Genomic DNA, 25,356 nt, shown 5'->3' on the forward strand with positions numbered 1-25,356 from the left:
TCTCAATATTAGGACGGTGTACACTCAGTGTACATCTATGCTGTTAAGGTCATGTCACTTTTCCCAGAGAAGTGTATTTACATTCCTGTTTTGCGTTGTGTTATTAGCTGTGGGACCTCTCTGCTCACGTTCTGGCTCACTAAGGGACAGGCGATTAAAATGTCAAGCTTCAGATGACCTTTCTCTATGGATCCCCAGTTGGACTGCAGACCCATCCACAGTTCAGCTCTCTGTCTTTGCAGCCTCGTTCTGTCTTTCGGAGAGTAAAGTCTGTTTCCCATCAGAGAAAATTACCATTGTTTACCATATTGATAGAAGGAAAAATGCTTCTCAATCTCAACCCAGAAATGGACACGACTGTCATACTCCGTCAGTTGTTGACTGGCTCAGTTAACTAACCTCAGTGGACACTCTGGACTCTCCACATCAACAATACTTTATTAAATGAACGAGTCTGTGATTGACAACGCATTATGATAATCTATCCCACCCATCATGGTGTTAAGACGGTTTATATCCATTATTGACATTAGAGGGTTTCCAGACAGTCCATTAGCTCAGCTAATTGGGAAGGTGGTGCTAGATGGATGGCTCAGAGGCAAGCTCCTAGCTCCACACAGCCCAAGCCATCAGTGTGGTTTAAAATGATTTCTGCCCCAGCCTCAGATTACACAGCAGTAAAGTCTGCCTGTACTCTGCACTATGAGCGTCTCTAAACCCTATTCCCCAGTTTAACAGCTCAGGTGCCTGTGATCTGCCTCAGCAGCCCAACACAGTTGCTCAGGTTATCAGTGAGGGATGAGGCCTGGATGGACGGGTCTCAGCTGACCTTAATATTTCAACCTGCCACAATCGCCTCATGTTGTCAAGGTTGATGGGTCAATTGTCATACTTCCTACAGTCGTGACGGATTCGTGTTGGATTCATAAAGCTGGACATTATGGTCAGTGGGTTCGTAATATTTGCTGGGAATTAACGGGGTTTCTCATCTGAATACTTGAAGGACCCTATATAGGATCCTAAGCATACAAAAAGAAACACCTGGACAAACAAGCTAGCACACAGGGACAAACGGCAAAGAAGTGAAGAGAATAAAGTGCCAATGAATCATTGAGGTATTTTTTGGTTGTATTCTATTCCTCAGAGCCTATGTGTGCCATGGCAACAGTTTGTCATGATGGGTGGCGGTTGAACTGCCATTTAGCTATATATATATATTTTTAATTTTACTAGGCAAGTCAGTTAAGAACAAATTCTTATTTTCAATGACGGCCTAGGAACAGTGGGTTAACTGCCTGTTCAGGGGCAGAACGACAGATTTTGTGCCTTGTCAGCTCGGGGACCTTGTCAGCTCAGGGATTCGAACTTGCAACCTTTCGGTTACTAGTCCAATGCTCTAACCACTAGGCTACACTGCCGCCCAATCAGCATCAGTGATTGCTTTTTAAAGACACAGTAATCTAAGATAGTAAAGATTACTAATCTTTAACAGAAATCTGTTCAAATTCCCACTATATTTTGCCTCCCCAGCTGTTCCAATCCAACCCCCCAAATTAAAACGTTGATGAGACTGCTGACATAAGACTGACCAAAATGAAAGAGAAGCTTACTGTTTGTCCAGCTTCACACATTCACACTGGGGTTTTGTGAGGGAAAATGGGCAATCGACCCCAGGCTCCACACATGTTGCTTTTCACCAGCTCCATCCTCATCTGTCCTCATCAACTGACATCATTAGAGCGAGAGAGAGTTTTGTTTATTGTTTATTTCACTTACTTTAGCAATATAAACATACACTGAACGAAAATATAAACTCAACATGGAACAATTTCTAAGATTTTACAAGTAAATCAGTCAATTGAAATAAATTCCTTAGGCCCTAATCTATGGATTTCACATGACTAGGAATACAGATATGCATCTGTTAATTACAGATACCTTAAAAAAAAGGTTGGGGTGTGGATCAGAAAACCAGTCAGTATCTGGTGTGACCAGCTTTTGCCTCATGCAGCGCATAGAGTTGATCAGGTGGTTGACTGTGGCCTGTGGAATGTTGTCCCACTCCTCCTCAATGATGTGCGAAGTTGCTGGATATTGGCGGGAACTGGAACGCGCTGTTGTACACGTCGATCCAGAGCATCGCAAACATACTCAATGGGTGACATGTCTGGTGAGTATGTAGGCCATGGAAGAACTGGGACATTTTCAGCTTCTAGGAATTTTGTACAGATCCTTGCGACATGGGGCTGTGCATCATCATGCTGTAACATGAGTTGACAAGGCGGAACATAAGGCGGCGGATGAATGGGACGACAATGGGCCTCGGTATCTCTGTGCATTCCAATTGCCATTTATAAAATGCAGTGGTGTTCGTTGTCCGCAGCTTATGCTTGCCCATACCCTAACCCCACCGCCACAATGGGGCACTCTGTTCACAACGTTGACATCAGCAAACCACTCGTCCACATGACACCATGAACACTGTCTTCCATCTGCCCGATACAGTTGAACCTGGGATTCGTCCGTGAAGAGCACACTTCTCCAGCGTGCAAATGGCCAACGGTTACGACGCCAAACTGCAGTCGGGTCAAGACCCTGGTGAGGACGAAGAGCACGCAGATGAGCTTCCCAGAGACGATTTCTGACAGTTTGTGCAGAAATTCTTCGGTTGTGCTAACCCACAGTTTCATCAGCTGTCTGGGTGGCTGGTCAGATGATCCTGCAGATGAATAAGCCAGGTATGGAGGTCCTGGTCTGGCATGGTCACACATGGTCTACAGTTGTGAGGCCATTTGGACATGCTGCTATTTGGACATTGGAGGCAGCTTATGGTAGAGAAATTAACATTACATTCTCAGGCAACAGCTCTGGTGGACTTTCCTGCAGTCGGCATGCCAATTGCATACTCCCTCAAACTAGAGACATCTGTGGCATTGTCTTGTGTGACACAACTTCACATTTTAGAGTGACCTTTTATTGTCTCCTGCACAAGGTGCACCAGTGTAACGATTATGCTATTTAACCAGACCTGTGAGGTGGATGGATTATCTTGGAAAGGAGATGTAAACAAATGTGTGCAAAGAAATTGAAAGAAATTAGCTTTTTGGGTGTATGGAATATTTCTGGGATCTTTTATTTTAGCTCATGAAACATGGGACCAACTCTTTAAATGTTGCGTTGATATTTTATTTGAATTGAATTGAGAGAGAGTGAGCAAGAGAAAGCGAGAGAAAGAGAAATAGCCAGAGAGACAGGAAGAGAGGGAGAGAGAAAGATATATATATAGAGAGAGAGAATGAATGTATTCTGATCAGTTTGATGTTATTTTAATGGTCCAAAAATGTGCTTTTCTTTCAAAAACAAGGACATTTCTAAGTGACCTCAAACTTTTGAACAGTAGTGTAGATGTATTGGATGGGTCCCTGATGGGGCATGTTTGCAGGAGGTTTCCTCAGGGCAGACTGAGACTGGAGCTGTCTTCACATCCACACACAGCGCTTACAGCATCTAAGGGCCCGTTGATCACAGCAGCCTTGAAGCAGCCTTTCAGACCTAATGCTCTCTGAATACAGCCACTATAGATTTGAAGTGTGTGTCGCCTGCGATTATGAATGCAGATTCATACAGTCTATGTGTTCAGCTCCAGGCAGCTCCAGAATGATCGAAGGCAGTAGCTTTTGATCTCGTATCCCTTTCAGTCAGGAGAAGGAGAACCCTGACTCACAGGTCAAGTGAAGAGTATACTTTCCAGTAAGGCTCAGTACACATGATGTAATACTCTCATATCACAATATGAGGCTCTTAATCGGGATACTTTGAGTTGACACACAGATGACACTATAGGTGTTTAAAAGCCGTCCCTGCAGCTTGATACTAAATGACCTCAGGCATGGAAGTCATCCCTTCCGATGGGGGGGAAGAGAGACGGACATGTGAAAGTCTGTTTGTGAAGTTGTCTTTTTATAAGGTTACCTCCTGTTTCACAGTCATCTCCCGGTCATTTTTAAAGCTCACAATTCTTGTTATCACAGCAGTCCCAATCCCAGAGAAAATGGTTTCAATTCATCAATGCCATCTGTAGCATAGGCTTGCTAACGATACCTGTAAATTGACCAAACTGCTGTGCTTATGGATCTCTGGGGGAAAAGGTGCTTCCTTTTCCTCTTGTCAGCATTCTGGGTGCTGGAATTTGGATGAGCTCCATGTGTCTCTGTGTCTGCCAGACAAAGTACCGCAGGAGGCTGTGAATGAGAGACAGAGACTGGAGGGATTCTTTTCAATATTTCAACACCTATTACCACAAATGTCCATGTCTTTAACAACCTAGACCTGAAGAGGTATTTCGTCTAAAAGGTCACTTCTTCTAAAAAGGTTCAAACCACAAAAGACCCAGAACTTTTGCGAATGTGTTCATTGATTCCGCCGTGACGTGACTGTGAAATTCTATTTAGATAGCAATTCAAATGTTCTTGCATTGTGTCTGGTCAATATCACCGCGTGACAGAGAACAAATAAAATAATTAGAACACATTGCTTCATTTTATTCTCAAGGGGGAGACTTTAGCGCGTAGCAATTTTGGTTCTATTCTCCAGGGAACCATAACCCTCAGATGTGGTCCAGTTTAGACCCTCTAGTTAGTTGTGATGAAATAAGGTCCAGTTAATTGCAAGGGACTCTACTAGTAGCTGGCACCCTGCAGTCTCATAATGACCATCATAATAACTGACCAACATGCAGAGCTATAGCCCACTTCCCCCGACCAAGGTAATGGCCTGACAATTATGTAGCCAATCATGCTATTGGAAAATATATTTTAAGTGGTGTGTCCTTGACGTCATTGTGTGTGTGTGTGTGTGTGTGTGTGTGTGTGTGTGTGTGTGTGTGTGTGTGTGTGTGTGTGTGTGTGTGTGTGTGTGTGTGTGTGTGTGTGTCTTAGTCACCTGAATGGCACTCTGTACATGTAACCAGGAGCATGTTACTGTAGAGCACTCAGCCACGGCACAGGGATATTTGTAGGGCGTGGTGATGTGATTCCAGGGTAGCATCAGGTGATTGTATTCTCTTTTTCCTTGGGGATGATTGATAATGGAGCGCAGTGAATGTCTGTGTAATAATGGGTTAGGTGAGGAGAGGCAGAGAGGAGCTGTCTGCAGGACGCTGATAGTTGTCTCTTAATTCTGCCGGAGGAAAAACCTGCAGGATGATGCATAGCCTGCTGCCTATTTGTATCCTCTGTTCCTGACTAGCATTTAGAGTTGGTGTTTTTAAACAGATTTTTTTTCAGATGGGTGACCTCTGTTCTTCTCTCAGAGGTGGTTTGAGCCTGCACGGCTCGCCACAGAGTCAAGTGTTCTGAGTGAAAAAGGGACAGGATATGAGACCATTCATCCATGTCAGAGATCTATGAATGTCAGAAGAATTAGCGGTGACAGGAAGCACATGGATTGTTTGAAGAGAACCAGACACGGGGTGGAAACTGATGACCCAGGTGGCTCTGAGGGATTAGGAGAGGTCACTTCATGTTCACCCAGGATTGTAATAGAGCATAGATTGTATAGAGCACATCTCCCTCTGTAACAGACAGCCTACTCTGTCCAGGCCCCAGAGGCTCCAGTGGATGAGACACCACATGGCACCACAGAGAGCCTATCAGAGCTCTGAATGACACCCTACTGGTGAGCCTCTGCCCACTCTGCCTGAAGAGGTGCCTACCATCAGGCATCCTGTATGCTCTCAGGCAAATCTCACTATTAACTCATGGCTGTTTACTCTAGCTATGACTATGCATGACTGCATTTCCTGCTGGTTGTTGGGAAAGCTTTCTCATTACAAATGGCCTGTGATATGAATGCGTTATTGGGGAATGAGCCGAATGAATAATCATGCCTATTATTACAATGAATTATTTCATACATGACGTTAGCAATAGAGAGAGACAGAGAAATAGTACATGACATGTATTTTTCCTTTGATTGACAGGGCGGTCAATCGCCTGCTGTATGCACTCCTGTGATTCCTGACATCCTCGGGCAGTCATTTGGGTTAGTGGGAGCCCCACCACGGGTTTGTCTCATTATTTACCTAACCTTTGACCTCTCACGGCTAGAGTTTGACCAGCTAGAGAGGAAGGCTATCCCTATGACCTATTCCCTGCATACCGGCACTCTCTAGCACAGATGACACACATACAGGGATGCACCACTGGAGTGACCGATCAGGATGTTTCTCCTAGGTTGAGGAAGGGACTCAACAGAATATTCAAATAGGAAATAGTTTTCATGGTTCTCTGTTTACTTATTCATCTCCATGTTGATTTACACCCAAAGACAGACAGCTCCTGCATGAAGCCTCTCTCTCTCTCTCTCTCTCTCTCTCTCTCTCTCTCTCTCTCTCTCTCTCTCTCTCTCTCTGTGAGTCGGGGCTTATTCAGATTGAAGAGAGTTGTATTAGAGGCATTGCAACAAAATGTCATTAACTTTACTATTTACATGATCAACATAATGTCATTAACTTTACTATTTACATTATCAACATAATGTCACGTGCCAAGCCTAAATAAGTTCAGGAGTAAAAATCACACAAGTCACATAATAAGTTGCATGTACTCACTCTGTGTGCAATAATCGTGAATTTCAAACACATATTCAACCACAAAGACCAGGGAGGATATCCAATGCCTCGCAAAAAAGGGCACCTATTGGTAGATATTGAATATCCCTTTGAGCATGGTGAAGTTACTAATTACACTTTGGATGGTGTTTCAATACACTCAGTCACTACAAAGATACAGGCGTCCTTCCTAACTCAGTTGCCGGAGAGGAAGGAAACCGCTGAGGAATTTCCCCATGAGGCCAATGGTGACTTTAAAGAAATTACAGAGTTTAATGACTGTGACAGGAGTAAACGGAGGATGGTTCACTTTGTAGTTACTCCACAATACTACGCTAATTGACAGAGTGAAATGATGGAAGCCTGTACAGAATAAAAATATTCCAAAAGATGCATCCTGTTTGCAACAACTCACTAAAGTAATACTGCAAAAAATGTGGCAACGCAATTAACTTTTTGTCCTGAATCTAAAAGTTCTATGTTTGGGGCAAATCCAATAAAACACATTGCTGATGACCTCTCTCCATATTTTCAAGCATAGTGGTGGCTGCATCATGTAATGGGTATGCTTGTAATCGTTAAGGACTGGGGAGTTTTTCAGGATAAAAAGAAACGTATTGGAACTAAGCACAGGCAAAATCCTAGAGGAAAACCTGGTTCAGTCTGCCTTCTCCAAACACTGGGAGATTAATTCACCTTTCAGCAAGACAATAACCTAAAACACAAGGCCAAATCTACGCTGGGGTTGCTTACCAAGAAGTCAGTGTAATGTACCTGAGTGGCCAAGTTACAGTTTTGATTTAAATCGGCCTGAAAATCTATGGCAAGCCTTAAAAATGGTTATCTAACAATGATCAACAGCCAATTTGACGGAGCTTGAATACTTTTGAAAAGAATAAGGGGCAAATAGTGTACAATTTACGTGTGCAACGCTCTTAAAGACTTACCCAGAAAGACTCTTAAGAGCTGTAACCGCTACCAAAGGGGGTTCTAACATGTATTGACTCAGTATTGACAGTGTGAATACTTATGTCAATGAGATATTTCTGTATTTCATTTTCAATACATTTGTAAAGATTTCTAAAAACATGCTTTCACTTTTTCAGTTTAAGGTATTTTGTCTATATGGTTGAGAAAAAAATCTATTTAATCCATTTTGAATTCAGTCTGTAACAAAATGAGGAATAAGTCAAGGGGTATGAGTAAACCATCACTTTTGGCCATGTATTATGATGACATTTTGTAAAGGTTTTGTTCGTTTTGGTCTTCAGCAAACTTTTTTTCGGACATTTGTGCACACAGAAAATGTCTACGCCCCTTCGTCGGTGATTGGTCAACAGTAGGGATTCTTCAATAAAGTGTGTGTTGTCATTCAACAAGAGACTAATCATTGTGTGACTAAGATCTCCTCTGCAAAAACATCAGATATCTTGAGTTATTTTACTCAGATTAATTCCTACTCTTTTGAGGAAGCGTATACTGGCTACGGCAAATCAAGATGGACAAACAGTACTATTGGCGTTTTTTTCTAGTTTTTCAAGCGAAGGTCTTTTAAGGGAGTATTCCTTGAGAAACAAATGTGCGCACACACTAATGGATGAAAAAACCCTTGCCGAGACTAAAAATAACAAAAACATCACAAAATGTCATCATAATAAACTACATGACCAAAACTACGCTATATACACTACCGTTCAAAAGTTTGGTGTCACTTAGAAATGTCTTTTTTTTGAAAGACAAGCACATTTTCTGTCCATTAAAATAACATGATCAATTAGCCTTTTAAAATGATAAACTTGGATTAGCTAACACAACGTGCCATTTCCAGCTACAATAGTCATTTACAACATTATTTCTGATCAATTTGATGTGATTTTAATAGACAAATGTGATTTTCTTTCAAAAACAAGGACATTTCTAAGTGACCCCAAACTTTTGAACTGCAGCATATACAAAAGTATGTGGACACCCCTATAATTTAGTGGATTTGGCTATTTCAGCTACACCCATTGCTGACAGGTGTATAAAATCGTGCACACCGCCACGCAATCTCCATAGACAAACATTGGCAGTAGAATTACCTTACTGAAGAGCTCAGTGATTTTCAATGTGTCACCGCCATAGGATGCCACTGTCACGACTCCTATCCCTGTTCGGGCGCCGGTTGTCGTCGCCGGTCTACTAGCTGCCACCGATCCCTTTTCTTTTTCGTTTGGTTTTGTCTGTCTTGTGCTCACCTGTGTCTAGTTTAGGCTAATCAGTGGGGTATTTAATCTTGCCCTACCCACTAGGTTTTGTGCGGGATTGTTTGTGTTACTGTCGTTGGTTTGGATTGCGTTTTGTTTTTTCTGTTAAACAGGTGTATTTTACAGGACTGTTTTCCCGCACGTTAGTTTAGTCAGAGGAGTGTGTTTCCTCCGTTTTCGACTGGACTGCGTTCCTGTTTCTTAGTGGCTGCGGTTGTGGTCCTGTACCTGTTCTGTTGATGGACTTGTAAATAAATGCCCTTCTTGGACTTCTTGCTCTCCTGCACCTGACTCCACACCCACCTCTCCTAGTGAGAATCTGACAGCCACCTTTCTAACAAGTCAGTAAAATGTATGCCCTGCTAGAGCTGCCCCGGTAAACTGGAAGTGCTGTTATTGTGACCTGGAAATATCTTGGAGCAACAACGGCTCAGCCGTGAAGTGGTAGGCCACACAAGCTCACAGAAAGATACCGCCAAGGGCTGAAGCGCATAGAATGTAAAAATCGTCTGTCCTCGGTTGCAACACTCACTACCGAGTTCCGAATTGCCTCTGGACGTAACATCAACAGAAGAACTGTTCATCAGGAGCTTCATGAAATGAGTTTCCGTGTCCGAGCAGCCGCACACAAGCCTAAGATCAGCATGCACAATGCCAAGCTTTGGCTGGAGTTGTGGAAAGCTTACCACCATTAGTGTCTGGAGCAGTGGAAACGTGTTCTGTGGAGTGATGAATCACGCTTCACCATCTGGCAGTCCGACGGACAAATCTGCGTTTGACGGATGCCAGGAGAACGCTACCTGCCCGAATGCCTAGTGTAAACTGTAAAGTTTGGTGGACGAAGACCCTTTTCTGTGTCAGCATGACAATGCCCCGGTGCGCAAAGCGAGGTCTAGTGGAAAGCCTTCCCAGAAGAGTGGAGGCTGTTATAGCAGCAAAGGGGGGACTGACTCCATATTAATGCCCATGATTTTGGAATGAGATATTCGACAAGCAGGTGACACTTTTGGTAATGTTGTATATATACACAAACTGTTCCGAATATTTTCGGATGGGAAGCGTGCCGAGTTTAGCGAGGCACCAGCAGAACCGGAGCGTGCTGAAGGCTTTAGTCTCAGTGCCGACCCCTCTCTTCATTATCCCCCGCTAAGGAACACAGCCACCCAGCCGGCCAGCATGGAGCCTGAGGCTATGTTGCCTGCTTCCCTGCCTGTTACCCAATCTCCATATTAAAGACCCAGGGAAAGGTCAGCAGGCAGGGAAGTGAGGGGGAAGAATAACACCACAACAACATCCCGGAGAGAAAGCGATGGGAGGGGAAGGAAGGGGACGTCAATGAACTGGAAAAATACCATAAGGCCACAAAAGTAAAACTGCCCAAACCTGTAGACTAGGAGAAGAGTGTGTGAATGACTTCAGGTTTTTTTCCGGATCAAAAAATTGTTTTGGTGGTGGTAGGTCTGTGGCGGTCATGAAATGTTGTCAGTCGGTTATTGTCACGCCAAAGACTGCTGGTCTCTAACCGTTAATTAACATAAACATGTTTAGCACCTCCTTGCCTCCACACATACAAGCCACTGAGGCACGCCTTTGGAACATCGACAGTTAAAAAAAGTCGAATCAATCTATTATTTATTTTAGGCAGGTCTAAAGAAACATACGGTCTGCCTGTGCTCCATGCCATAGACTGTAGACTTTAGCAGACAAGATATGCTTATAAGTCCTGTGACATTATTTTATATTATGTGATTTTAAAGTAAGAAGCATATAATTGAACTAAGCTGAATAAAATAGAAAGGATATTTTTCCCATTCTGGAGCGTTTGAAGTGGCTATGTTAAGCATAAAGGCCAGTTATTTGGCAACTTTAGAATGTCTTAGAAATCCAAACGTATATGGGCTGCATGATGCAACTATAGGCTATTGATGATTTGAAAAAGTTGCCTGCTCTCTGTTCCTTGCTTCAGGCTGCACACGCTGGTCTCTCACCAAGTGATCATATTTTCACCCATCAGACTATTCTCAATTTAATCTTGTCTTTACTGATATGTAAAATGAGTTTCTATTTAGAATGGTCCATTATGAAATGGACAGGAACAGGTGCAGGAACAGGAACAGGTGTAGGAACAGGAACAGGTACAGGTGCAGGAACAGGAATAGGTGCAGGAACAGGTTCAGGAGCAGGTGCAGGTGCAGGAACAGGAACAGGTACAGGTGCAGGAACAGGTACAGGTGCAGGAACAGGAATAGGTGCAGGAACAGGTTCAGGAGCAGGTGCAGGAGCAGGTGCAGGAACAGGTGCAGGAACAGGTGCAGTAACAGGTACAGGAACAGGTACTGGTACAGGTGCAGGAACAGGTGTGGGAACAGGAAAAGGAACAGGTGCGGGAACAGGTGTAGGAACAGGAACAAGAACAGGTGCAGGAACAGGAACAAGAACAGGTGCAGGAACAGGTGCAGGAACAGGGGCAGGAACAGGGGCAGGAACAGGGGCAGGAACAGGGGCAGGAACAGGGGCAGGAACAGGGGCAGGAGAAAAAAAGACATATCCTCCATTTGCACTGAAATAAGGAATAGAGGCCACTTTCCCGCCGGTCAAATTGACTACTCCAGCTATTTAATGAAACTGTTGACAGCCCCTCTCTCTGTGTGCCCGAGAAAGGAATGCAGGAGAGAAGGGAGGAGATAGAAACGCACAGTGGTGAGATATACCGCAACAGCCCTAGGTGGTGGGTGTGGCAGGGGGCGCGGTCGAACTGTAATTATTATTATTATTATTAATGGCAGGAGAAAAAAAAACACCTGGGTTGTGTCCAGTTGGTGATGAGGTACAGCACTGCAGATGGTTAAAATGAGCCAATGGAAAGAGAGATGTTTAAAACTCTGTACCCTGAAGGTCAGGCCTATGGCTACTAGACTGGCCAATGTGATGATATTGTAGTATTATACTGCATATAAACACATGTCATTTCATAGGTGAGGAGGCTTTGGTCACCCTCACAAAGTTAGAACACTGAATTATAGGGTCTCTATGGCTTTGGTTGCTCTTCGTAATAGTTGAGATATGAACTTTGATTCGTCCCCACCCTGTCTTTTCATTGTTGTACACCAGCTATAACTCCAGTATGTTACCAGCCTGGGAATGTTTTTTTCTCTGAACTCAAACACGTGTATTCTTTAACGAGAAGAACCACAGATCAATATCAGGGTCCTAAAGCCATCTTCTGAAGAAATGATTTCACTTTTTGTTGTTTGGGTCCTGCTCTAGAAAATGACTCGATGGCACAATAGGGATATTGCTGCCTCCTCTCCTGTGAAAATGTTTTTCTTTTATATCCCCTCATAGCAGAAGGAGGGAGAGGAGGAGGTGGTGAAGGAAGAGGAGGAAGGAGTGGGGGAGGAGAACGTGGAGGAAGGGAGATGATGGTATAATTAAGCAATAAGCCCCGAGGAGGTGTGGGAAATGGCCAGTATACCGGGCTACGGTATACGCTGAGTGCCTGGATACAGCCCTTAGAAGTGGTATATTGGCCATATACCACAAACCCCCAATGTGTCTTATTGCTATTATAAACTGATTACCAATGTAATTAGAACAGTAAAAAGTAATTTTCTGTCATACCCGTTGAATATTGTCTGATATACCACAGCTTTCAGACAATCAACATCCAGGACCCAAATTACCCAGCTTATAATGAGAGTTATCTGGTGCTGTCCTCTGTTCATTTTTGGAGGTGGAAATGACATGAGTTAATGAAAACCAAACTATCAGTGGAGAGAAGTAGAGTAGTGCAGAGGGCAGCAGATGAGGCTTTACCAGTAGAGCTCATCACACACAGCAGAGGTATATTAGACCCTTTCCTGCAGCCAAGTGACCAAATCGTCCTCTAGTGGTCTCATGGGTGGAATTGTATTATTTAATAATTAATCTTTTTTTTTTTTTTATTAACACAGAAAATCCAGTGTTTCTATGTCAAACAATTATGTTATATTTCAGTCTTCTGTGATGTATATCAAGTGTAATATTGGGATGCAAACCCAAAATGTAATACATTTCAACTCAAAATCTGACATGGTACAAGTGTCTTCTTTTTTTAAGCCCATAACCATGTGTGTGTGGTGTATACTTTTGTTTCAAAGTAGATTTGTTTAAGACGACCTAAACTCAGCAACAAAAAAAGAAACGTCCCTTTTTCAGGACCGTCTTTCAAAGATAATTTGTTAAAATCCAAATAACTTTACAGATCTTCATTGTAAAGGGTTTAAACACTGTTACCCATGCTTGTTCATTGAACCATAATCAATTCATGAACATGCACCTGTGGAACAGTAGTTAAGACACTAACAGCTTACAGACTGTAGGCAATTAAGGTCACAGTTATGAAAACTTAGGACATTAAAAAGGCCTTTCTAGTGACTCTGATGGTCGGATTTGCGTTTATTGTTGAAGGAATGAGTGATTTCCTGCAAGACAGGAATGTCAGTGTTCTGCCATGGCCAGCGAAGAGCCCGGATCTTAATCCCATTGATTACGTCTGGGACCTGTTGGATTGGAGGGTGGGGGCTAGGGCCATTCCCCCCAAAAAATGTCTGGGAACTTGCAGGTGCCTTGGTGGAAGAGTGGGGTAACATCTCACAGCAAGAACTGGCAAATCTGGTGCAGTCCATGAGGAGGAGTCACACTACAGGTCTTAATGCAGCTGGTGGCCACACCAGATACTAACTGTTACTTTTTATTTTGACCCCCCCTTTGTTCAGGGACACATTATTCAATTTCTGTTTGCCACATGTCTGTGAAACTTGTTCAGTTTGTCTCAGTTGTTGAATCCTGTTATGTTAATACAAATATTTACTCATGTTAAGTTGGCTGAAAATCAACACAGTTGACAGTGAGAGGACGTTTCTTTTTTTGCCGAGTTTATAAACACTCGGAGTGACCCTGATTCAGCCCACTGCAGTAAAAGGTTAAACCACTGTACTAGATGCAAAATGTCTTGAGAGAGAGAGAATTGAAACAGGGGACAGTCTGGCTCTGCCAATTCCAAAGTTGTTTGTTTTTGAAAGCCTCTCAGCTGTGTGTGTAGGGGTGACGTCACACGTTTAATGCAAACTCAGTGACTCTTTCTCTCTCTTTTTTCTCACTCTGTGGCACAGGCCGGACGACGCACACACACACAGTACACATATTCATTACTTGTATGCGTTATGTTAGTTACCCCTGGCTGTGTAAACCTAAATAGCAACTGTCCTTCTGCCTTAGAAAGACATCTCCCTGAAATGATTTGTCTTCAACATAACACTGTTGCTAGTCTCTTTTGTTGGTCTGATGTCATGTGTTCTATTGTGTTGTCTCTGACAGATCACAGGCAGAAGTCGGTGGTGAGCGAGATCTGTTACCAGACAGAGATCTCCAGCCTCATGGACTTTGGCACCCCAGACTCCTCGCTCGACAAAGGTAGGGTGTTGCCTTGGAAATACAGGGTGTTGCCTTGGTGATGGAAGGAAGTGTGTGCATGGTGATTGATCCCGGGAGTTAAGACTGAGACACAGACCTGTCAGCTGGGTGCACACAGACCGGAGCAGAGGCCTGTGATGTGGAAGAGTCTGTCTGGTCTGTCTGGTCTGTCTGTCTGTCTGGGAGAACAATCTGATAATATGTCTGACTGGATCCAGGGCCTTAAGGGACTTCCAGCAGACTGCGTTATATACTATAGGCAAGTATACGGCGCACAGGGTTAATCATCTGCTTGGTATTGTACTGTATACACCCAATTCTGTGCTGGGACCCAATACTGTGTGAGTTACAGAGAAACATTGATAGGAGAGCTGAATGGGGAGAGAGGGGCAGATGTAACCTCTTCACATTGTATTGCTGAATCGACAAGAGTGTTATTGATGATCATCATTGTTGTATTGTGCCGATGCCTATTTGTGCCCTAATCACTGCCTTCAGTTTGAGTTAAATGGCATCTCATTTTCCCTCCAAAGATGTCTCTGAATAAAGGCTCTCTGTCTTTGTTGTGATCTGTAATGATATTGGCCACTAAGGAAGAACATTATAAAGAGTATTGATCACCTGAAGCTTGTTGATGAATCTGTAAGTCTCGAGGGCATTTCATTTTCTCCTGCTTAATCACTCCCATTATTCTTTACCACGTTGCCAGAAAGCCACAAGTGTTGCCCGGAATTGTAATTTTCATCTTTTCATCAGATACAGCCCCTGAGAGCAGCAGAAGTGCACTCTCAGGCCATTAAATTAGCCTCATGACATTTCCATCAGCCCTGGACAGAGGTAGTATCTGTCTAGAGTCACTCCTCCCCTTCGCCATCCCTCCTTCATCCCTCTCTCCTTCCCTCCCTTCTTCCCCTCCCAGCTAAGGTCTTAATGCCGGTCTTTCTCAGCTCTCCATCAACATTCTTCTGTGCTCATAATGCAGAGCGACAGATCAACTGGTGCGGCTGGAGAACAGGGGGAGCAGGGGGAGAGAGGGGGAGAGCGAGAAAAAGAGAGAGCATGAGTTATTACACAGATAAATGGACTTTTCCTAGCTTATGTAATTATGCTCGGATCGATGACACAGAGATTCAGTGAGTTTAGCCCTGAAATCAAGGACAGCCACATGAGTAGTGAAAAGACTGAGGATGAGGGACTGAGAAAGGATGAAGACAAAAGAGCAGTGACATGAGAAGGGTAACCACGAGTAAAGATATCAGTAAAATGATTCCGGCTGCACTGAAATGAAAGGCTGTAACAATGGGCTGCATCTCAGGAACGCGCGTCACACTCACAGCTCTAAATGGGCGGCGAACGAATAAGAATGAATACGAATGAATAACACATGAATGACACATGAATGACACATGACTGTGATTCTTGAGCAGTCAGTCAGGCACTCAGTCCGTGATTGACAGATTCATTTGCCTCAGTTGACAAGCATCTGGATTGATGGTATACTTGTCCTCATGCCTACAACACCGAGGTAACTCTCTCTCTCTCTCTCTCTCTCTCTCCCCCACTCATACGTGTATTCTATATTTGAGACACATAGTTATTCTGTATTACTACTACAGGCTTGGCAGGGGGAAATAGCCCTGTATTCACCAAGCAATTCGATTCTGTGATGGAATCAAAATACATTTCAAAGCTGTTTTTGAGGATGAAGAAAGTTGCTTGTTTACCGTGTTAGCGTCGGTCCAACACTTTCCGTTGATACAAACAGCAGATTTACCCTGATTTGATCTCTCGGAAGCCTGAAACATAAACAATTATTTTCCATTCAAACGTTGTTTTTCCCGGTTATGATAAGGCAACACATCGCTACTAAGCTACGTTATTTCAGTCATTTAAATGGCCTGTTGGAAGTCTTGCAGATGTCCTACCCCCACCCAGTGTCCACCTCTTCCAACCAAGACTGGTCTTACCTCTGCTCCTCTAGTACTTGGCTGCACCTGCTGCTCCCTGTCCCTATTCCTGTCCCTGGGCCTGAGGCTAAAACTCTAACTCCATTAGCTCTTTGATTGTGTCCACACTCATCCAGCCCTGCATCTGACAGCCAGTCCCTTGAGCCCTGGGACAGGGAGAAAACACCAGTACTTCCTGGGTTGATGTCTCACACTAACAACCCCAGTGCTGTGGCTGCAATTGTTTTGGTTTACCTTCATTTATGACCCCGGAAAACATTGCAGGCCTCGTCATGCTGCAGGCTATAGAGTAACAAAGTCCAAACATTTGTGCGTGGCCGGGATATGTTACATGATCAGAGGAAAACTCCTGTCCCTAGTTTCTTCAGTACTGTGTATTATTTCCAGGCCAGGCATCCTATATAAACATGTGAACACGCTCTGGTGTGACTTATGGTCAAATTGTCCATAAGGGCAGTGTGTTCCGTAGGGGTGTTGTTCTCTGTGCGGTAGGTGATCTCTTCAGTAGAGTACATTATGTCCTGTGAAAGAGAGATCTCTTAGTCACTGTGTCATTCAGCTTGCTGCCATTAGGTAGAAGTGCTATAGCAGTGACTCATCTGCCTTACCACCTGAGGCTCCAGGTACGCCCTCCCTCGGTTGAGAGAGAGAGAAAGAGCAGTAATCATGTCAGTGCACACTGGTCCACCTCCCTACAGCAGCAGCTGGAAGGGGTTAAAAAGAGGAGGGGCGAGAGGTTTGGAATGGAAACGGCCTCTGGGCGTGTACCAGAACAGGTAGAGAAAAGGGGAGGAGAGAGAGAGAGAGAATAAGCCAATGACAGAGCGAGAGACAGGGAGATAGCGAGGAGAGTACAGACATGGAGAGTACAGACAAAACAGGCTCCCTCTCTCAGGGGGACACTTCCTAGTAACCTGGCTGGGTGGAGCCAATGGCCAGAGCTGGGAACGGCTGCTGTGGTGTGGTGTGTTCGCTACGGTGTCTTTCTGAATGGTGTTTGTCTGAGTTGGGCTCCTCTGCTATGAGAACACACACCAGCACTGACCGTGGAGCCCAGTGGAGCCTGTGCTGTGGAGGACGAGGAGGAGGAGGACATGAGGTCCGACAGGGAGGAGGGGACATCCGGTGAGTGAGAGAGAGAGGGAACGAGGGAAGAAAGAGTAGTGGGTTTAGATGAGCGTAGAGGGTTGGTTTAGGCCAGAGCTCTGTTTCTACGGTAGAGGCGTGTGTGAGTTCATGAGTTTTGTTTTCACGTGTACTCACACTGTATTTATGAGAGGAATTAGAATGATTCATGTAAACTCATTATCACCGAGTAACTAAATAAACATCTCATCATTCGGCATTATTAGTAATATATTTACATAATATTTTACTATACATAATGTTACTATTTAAATAAGGAAAGGTTGTGTTAGCAACACATTATTGACTGTAAATGAAAGTTGTTTGGTGTGTAATTTTTGAAAAAATATTTCTTGGTAGTCGGTCCGCAACACAATTTGTTTATTTGTTTTACATATAAACAAATGAGGTTGATCTGGATCTGACATGTACGTTGGTTAATATGTTAATCTCTTAATCTGACATAAGCATATGAAACTCCTGGAGTGAGTCTAGTCTGGGGAATTAAGGGAGATATTTGGTGATGAGCAGCTCAGTCAACATAGCACAAATAGCCTACGTATTTGGGAGATGATAAGTCCGGCATATCCATAGACATAGCACTGGCCTCGTCCACGTATTCCTATGGAAAAACGATGGCACGTGAAGCTAGAAGTATTTGGATTTGAAGCGCACCATATTGCTGAATGGCTCAAAAATATCACTAAGGATTATGGGGAAAGTAGTCAAAACTAGCAAAGGGTCATGGTCGATGTAGTCATTTTCATTCTGCCTGACAGAGTCAACTTGGTTTTAATGTCTATGAATCTGATGCTAGCCTACTGTTAAACCGTTGCAGAAGGTTAGTTTGAAACCTCAGCGTTACCTAGAACCGAGCCAGGTCAACATTGGGAAATGAAATGGGCAGCAAATATTAACTATGGTCATCAGAATTAGGACTGATTCACTCTTTCGAGGTGACGATCAGTTCAGTTATATAGAGAGCATGCCGGCATGGTGACTCTCTTTGTCAGATCTCACTTGAATGGTGGCAAAGTTAATAAATACCCCATCTAGTCTCGATATTATATGACCACGATCCTTCCACCTGAAAGTAAAACATGAATGGGCTACCATCACAACAACCCATCACAACTCGGTGAGGCTCCATTGGATTACCCCATGAGAAAAAGTGGACTGTATATACTTGATGAAAATGTTATATGATAGTTTTACAATCTTCATAATCTGTGCAACCGCATCATTTTGTCATCGTGAAAAAAGACCCTCAGACATGGAACGTAGTTTGGAATTCAACGTGTATTCACTTAGAATTGCATACTAAATTGATAGTTCGTACATAGCACAATCCTCCGTGAGCGCAATCCTCCATCTCCATGGCCATCCTCCATCTCCATGGCCATCCTCCGTCTCCATGGCCATCCTCCATCTCCATGGCCATCCTCCGTCTCCATGGCCATCCTCCGTCTCCATGGCCATCCTCCGTCTCCATGGCCATCCTCCGTCTCCATGGCCATCCTCCGTCTCCATGGCCATCCTCCGTCTCCATGGCCATCCTCCGTCCTCCGCTCTGTCAACCCCGTAGACATTGGTCAGCCACTCCATCTCCATGGCCATCCTCCATCTCCATGGCAATCCTCCATCTCCATGGCCATCCTCCGTCCTCCGCTCTGTCAACCCCGTAGACATTGGTCAGCCACTCCATCTCCATGGCCATCCTCCATCTCCATGGCCATCCTCCGTCTCCATGGCCATCCTCCGTCCTCCGCTCTGTCAACCCCGTAGACATTGGTCAGCCACTCCATCTCCACCAGTCAGAATGGATAACTGTTGAACTTTCAAATAATTCACTGAGGGGGGGTCAAACTGGATCATAATAAACACATTTTATGAGCCCAAAACGTCCCCGTCACCCCAATTTTATTTTGTTGCTGTTGTGGTGATTGTAATTTACATAGGCTTTCTATAGCAGACAGGGGCTTTTGGCACCGCTAGGTTGCTATGTGACATACGCCCCAGACCGGACACTGGGGGCCCAGGGCCATATCCCAATGCTCTGGAATTGGTGTCATTTTATGTCTGGAGTTCTGTAGGTCCTACGAGTACTATCCAATCAGCATATTTCCCCAGCGTTCCCCCTAGAATTCATCCGCCCACCTTGACATTTGATGTGTTTGGCATTTTGATAGGAAATGGCAACCCACGGACACACCTACACTTCCATTAATGCAGGTGTTATCTGAGAGATCCTCCAACACCTCCAACTGGAACCCTGGTAGACACGGTCTCTGTTGCAGTGACATGGTCCTTACTGCGTACACACTAGACTGTGTTTGTCTAGTGTGTGTGTGTGTGTGTGTGTGTGTGTGTGTGTGCGTGCGTGCGTGTGTGCGTGCGTGTGTGCGTGCACGCGCGTGTTTGAGGAGATGAATCCGAGGATGATCCCGTTGGTTGTGCTGCGTGACTCCTCTATACCCTGACGTTGCTTTCCAAATTGAGAAGAGATAATGAGTGAGCCGCTGCAGCCAGATGGCACTATCAGAGACGGTCTCCCACGCTGCTCCCACACAGCAGCTCACAGCAGGCCTTCATGGAGGCATGCTCTGCAGTCCTTGACCAGTGGCCAGTCCACCTGGCTGGACCAGTCCAATGTGTTACAGCTCCATAGCGAGTGGAGGGCACAAGAAGTATGCACCACCATTGATTTTATCTTCCCGGGATATTCATGCATTGGGCATTTCAACTCTGTCTCGGTGAAATATCCTCAACGGGGATGATACTGGCTTGTGGCCATACTGAACACTCATGGGACAGAGTTCAGTATAGTCTCATTGGGCAAGGCTCTTGTTCGGTATTCAGTCAGAGTCGGACCATGTACAGCGATATCATGACATAGAACGAACCCAGCTATGTTTTGATTGATTATTGGCGTTGTTGCGGTTGATAACAAGACTCTAGGCAGTCTGAGCTGAGCGGCCTTACCAGGTTCCTGCTGCTCTTCCAGCAGCACATCCCTGGCAGTGGGCCTAATCTTCCCATAATAAAAGTGTGAATCAATTACTACTATCTCCAGTTGGCATGCCTACACTGACCTCCGTTGTAATGTAAACTCACAGCAATTAATTCATGGCAGCTGTTCTCTATAGATATACCAACAGGGGCATGGATAAGCATGCGCACACAATCACACGTATGCACACGCTCGCACACACACACACACACACACACACACACACACACACCTCTTTGTGGGTTCAGGCGTGCAGATTTACACACGCAGACTTAGAAATGTTCACTAGAGCTTCCGAACAGAATATGGGCCTCATATACAGTCAAATCATAGTTATATGTGGCTAGATCCTCAGGTTGCCATGGTAAGAAAGAAACACAAGTGAGGCGTAAACGCTTAACATATATGGAAGGAAACCCAGGGTCCACTCTCTAGCGCATTGTTTACGTTGCGCAGTGGATGATGTGGTTAAGTAAGGTTGAGAGCCAGTGTCGATGTATAATTCATGTTCACATACATTATAGAAGGGCCCTGTAATATCCTGAGTGGGAAACGAACCTGCTGGTACTTATGTGCAGCCAGGTGCTATTCAGGGATCAACCAGCCACGGCTCATGTTGTGTTGTTTTCTGTTGCGTTGCGTTGTGTGGTGTTATATTCTCTCACCCACTCACGCTCATCCCTGGCCCTATCAATGGCTTAGTTACTAAGACAGCCCACAGGCTATCCAACCAAAATGACTGACTATTGTAGAGAATCCCAACAAAGAGTTGTGGAGCAGGTTTAAAACAGACACTAATCTCCCTGCTGCCTCCCACCTGCCAAAACTCCCCCTCGGATCCGAAACCCATCATTGACTGAATGAATGTGGTTGCTATTTTTGATGCAACCATTTCTATTGGCCTTGTTGATTCGATGTTATCCTCTTATGTCATGCCTGATATTTGGTTCATCCTCTTGACTTGAGATGTGAACCAAATGCTCTTAATTTTCATGGAGATTACAGGATGTCTCTTTAGAGACTCCTCTCATCAAGTCGCTCTGAACAGCCATTTTGTGATTCCTTCGACATGGTCTTATAATAGTCCTTCTAGATCGGTTTGCTTCATGGGAAATGAAATGAATAGATTCGGAGCGGACAGTACGGCTATTCCAAGTGATGAGTGAAGGACCTCCGTGACCAGTAGAATCCTGTCTGTATACCCTCCCAGCAGGGAGAGGGAGAGGGGTTTGTCTTAGGAACACGCTGGCTATTAATAAGAAGGGCTCCATCTCAACCGCACCCACACGTCTGTTTGACTATGAAGGATCGCTAGGCTCATATCATCTGCATGAGGAGTTGGATGAGGAGCAGCGGCCGATCTGTCATCCCCTCACGGCGATCCACAGTACAGCCCTCCTTTCCTGGGAATCGTCTCCTCTACGCGGTAATGATCAGAGATGCAAAGCGCACCAGGCAGCCACGCACACTCGCATTAGTACGCACGCACACGCACGCAAGCGCACGTTCTCACACACACACATACCGATACAGACATCCAAGCATCACGGGACTCCTCCGTCACACACATAGAGTGGTTGGGAGTCTGGGGATGGAGGAGAGACAAAGAGACATGGATGCACAGATGCTCTGTGGCCTGGAGCAGACTATAAGATGTAATATATTCATAACCATTGCCAGCTACTAAAACCTCACTGTAGGCATCCAAGCAACTTCATGAACCCCAGTAATGAAATACTAAGTTAATCTAATTGAAAATTGGCTTCAGAAGTAAGGAGATGTCAACGTGGAGGAAGATTGGCCAGTCAGTTGACTACTGAATAGTTGTGTCATGAGAGGTCAGCGAGCCAGAGGGGGTTGGCCCAATGACTCCCTTTGATTGACAGCTGCCTGCAGCACCACAGCCAATGATGGGTCCCGATAATATCAGAGAGTTACAGGTGAATTCTATCTTAATGTAGCAGATGTAAAATAATCGCCTGAGCGGTGTCGGAAGAAAACTGGAAACATCCGGTTTTCAGGCTTTGCCTCTTCTAATGCTTTTCTCCTGAAAACCTGATGCTTCCGGTTTCTACCGGCCCCCTGCTGACAGGTGGGTTAACGCCGCATAATCAGCTGGAACACAGTTCACATCATCAACAAACATGCTAACATTTATGACTGTTGTTGCTGGCGCAGCACGGAGACGTCCTGAGTTTTTCTGAACATGCTGTGTAAACAATTGATATGTTTCTCTTCCTAGTTTTATAAAAAAATTAAAAATGACTTATGAAAAGGATGGCGAAGGGGAGGCAGGCGCTTGTGGTGAACCATTGTAATGACGTTCTGAGCCGTGTTTTATGGGGTGGTCTACTCAATGAGTCACACAGGGGCTTTTGTTCAGTGCAGTTTGAACCTCCCCAGCATCCTTTCTGTGCTTTTATCAGCCGCTAACAACAACATATTATTGTTAAATAAAAACTGAAAGGATTTGAAAGGGTTGACTATTTTGCTACTTAGTATCTCTAGTGACCTCAGTGCATTAGTGAATAATTCTCCAGGTAATAGTGACCTTTTTTTTACTACACTACAGTAATCTGCAATGCTACTGTAAAATATTGGTTGTCTGCACATTCTCTAAAAAGTCATTAATCTTCTCCCTCCAGCTCCAATTCCCCCTCTCCTCTCCATACTGGGTTTATTAGAGCTGTGCAGCACCAGCACAGACACACATGTTAATACACACGCTCCACACACACGCACACATGGATTTTGTATTGCAGATATGTGATAGTAGAGTCGTGGCCTGAGGGAACACACTTAACGTGTTGTGAAAAGTGCTATGAAATGGGAATGGCGTGTAAATATTTTCAATTGTATATCAATGCCTTAATGTCGCTGCCAAGGCAGCAGCTAATGAACATCCTTCATAAATACATCAAACAAATACCAATCCCACCAGGGGAACACAGTGGGGGAATAGCAGTGTAGAGAGAAACAGGGCCCAAATGTACAGGAGTGAAAATACCTCTCGTCCATGTTCGATTTCCAGATTATTGTGGGAACTGAAAATCAAATAGTAATCCAAGGATTGTGAAGGTTTTAAACATATTGCGAGATTACAGCGTTCCTACTAATACTGCTTCTGCTTACCCAGTAAAACCCTTCCCTGTTCAGCCCTCCACATACAGTAGAACATAATACAGTAACCGTGGCTCGAAATACAGGATCAATGCTCTTAAACGATGGAGCTTTATGGAATGTACTGAGTGAGTGTGTAACACTCTTCTCTGGTTTCAAGCCCAGTAATACTGTGCCAGATGTACACAGACATGTCGCTGTCACTCTCCAGACATACAGTGTGGAGTTCCATGTACTTTGTTCCGCACATTAGCGGAAGTAGATCAACCAGGCTAAGCAGCATCCATCCAACAGCACCCGCACTGTTTCTCAAATAGAGAAAGCGACCCCTGCAGTGTATGTAAATGGATATTGAAAAGAATCATTTACAAGGTTAATATTGCTGTTAAGTGCGCTGTTTGTGCTGCAAGAATAATTGTGGAATGTTTGAAAATGGAAATGTAAGAGAGTAATTCATGCACATATTTGAGTTAGGTGATTATATTTTCAAAGGACCGTGGTTTGCCTAATCATTCGCTGTAAGCTCTTTCTCTCTGTTGTTCACTGGCAAATTCCCTGCTATAACAAACCCGAAGAACGTGTTCCATTTATTACACAGAATATTGCAGACGGGGATACAAATCATACATTTTCATACCCCGGTCAATCTAACAGGGTCCGTGGAGATGCTTGTTAAGATGAAAGAGGTCTGCACAAGTTAACCACTGTGTAATGGATAGTTTCACACTGTATTAAAATGTCCTGCCTTTGCAAGAGTACAGTTCCACTCAGTTTGGACAATGCCGGTGGATATTTATAGTAAACACAGTGTAGCTGAGAGTTGAAGGACAAATTTGGTGTCACTCCGGGTAGCCATTGTGGCTACCTGGAACAAGAGACGAGGAATGACCAAAGCCTCTGGCATAGTAACAGATGCAGAGGGAGGCGACACCCGTCCAGACATTCCTACCGAGCATACCACATAGAGGTAGAGCAGATAGCTGCTATCAAGCATGTGTTTGACACTCGTATCAAACACACAGCACGGGCACCTAGCTCATGCCTCTGGCTTCTTTTAGCCACAAAGCAAACAGCCACTAGACCTACCTGCTCAGTCAGGCGTGTCATGACTCTCTCCAGATTCTGAATGGAGAAGCCAGTGGGAGGAAAGAGCACGGGTTGATGGCCTGGTCAGACTCAGAGCAGCCCTGCTGGAGCTTTTAAAAAAACATTTTTTTAGAGTCATGGCTCAGAGAGGAATAGTTGAGTGGGCCACTGCTGAGTGAAGAGATGAGGTCTTCTTCTCTCCTCGGGAAGGTGGCTACAGGAACAGGCTTTCACTGTCTACTGGTGGGGCTATGACAGGAGACAAGAAATGATGCTAACAATAACAATACAACAGGCTAGGGGTAGGGCTGTGGCTGTCATGACATTTTGCCACCCCAGTGATTGTCAAGCAAATAATTGCCAGTCTCACGGCAATTGAGCGTTCATTAACATAAACACATTTAGCATTCCTGGCCTCCATGCATAGCCTGCAAGCCATTAATGCAGACCTTTGGAACATTTGCATTTAAAAAAGTTGGATAAATCCATTTAATATACACCATCACAATAGATCCCGGTCTAAAGAAACATGTTGTGAAGAAAGTGTAGTCTCTTTCAGAAGAACAGAATAGCATACTCTGAGTTGTCCTTATGTTAGGTCCTGATCTATGCCATATGGCTGTGGGCTACACTAGTTCATTTAGCAGACAACATTTGCTTAGAAATGCATGGATTTATTTTATATTTTATAGTATGAAGAATACAATTGAACAAAGCTGAATATAATAGAAAGGATAT

General features: G+C 44.4%; 1 protein-coding gene and 1 long non-coding RNA gene across 6 annotated transcripts in view; one reads left to right on the forward strand and one right to left on the reverse strand.

The window, feature by feature from the left end:
• Positions 1-25,356, forward strand: part of LOC135542206 (kazrin-like) — a 78,420-nt gene that overhangs the window by 36,705 nt on the left and 16,359 nt on the right. For 3 of the 5 annotated variants that reach the window (XM_064968995.1, XM_064968993.1, XM_064968994.1), the window contains one exon: positions 14,215-14,310. In XM_064968995.1, coding sequence (XP_064825067.1) covers positions 14,215-14,310 — 96 coding nt within the window. Of the gene's footprint in view, positions 1-5,980; positions 6,065-14,214; positions 14,311-17,108; positions 17,403-25,356 lie in introns of those variants that run through there. The other 2 variants (XM_064968996.1, XM_064968997.1) reach the window with 2 other exon arrangements.
• Positions 14,304-16,497, reverse strand: LOC135542208 (uncharacterized). The gene is made up of 3 exons (XR_010456033.1): positions 16,278-16,497; positions 16,035-16,106; positions 14,304-15,314 (listed from the first exon to the last, which is right to left on the reverse strand). It is a non-coding gene; the product is annotated as an uncharacterized LOC135542208 (long non-coding RNA).

The sequence above is a fragment of the Oncorhynchus masou genome, chromosome 6 (assembly GCF_036934945.1).
Source record: "Oncorhynchus masou masou isolate Uvic2021 chromosome 6, UVic_Omas_1.1, whole genome shotgun sequence".
Taxonomy (NCBI): Eukaryota; Metazoa; Chordata; class Actinopteri; order Salmoniformes; family Salmonidae; genus Oncorhynchus; species Oncorhynchus masou.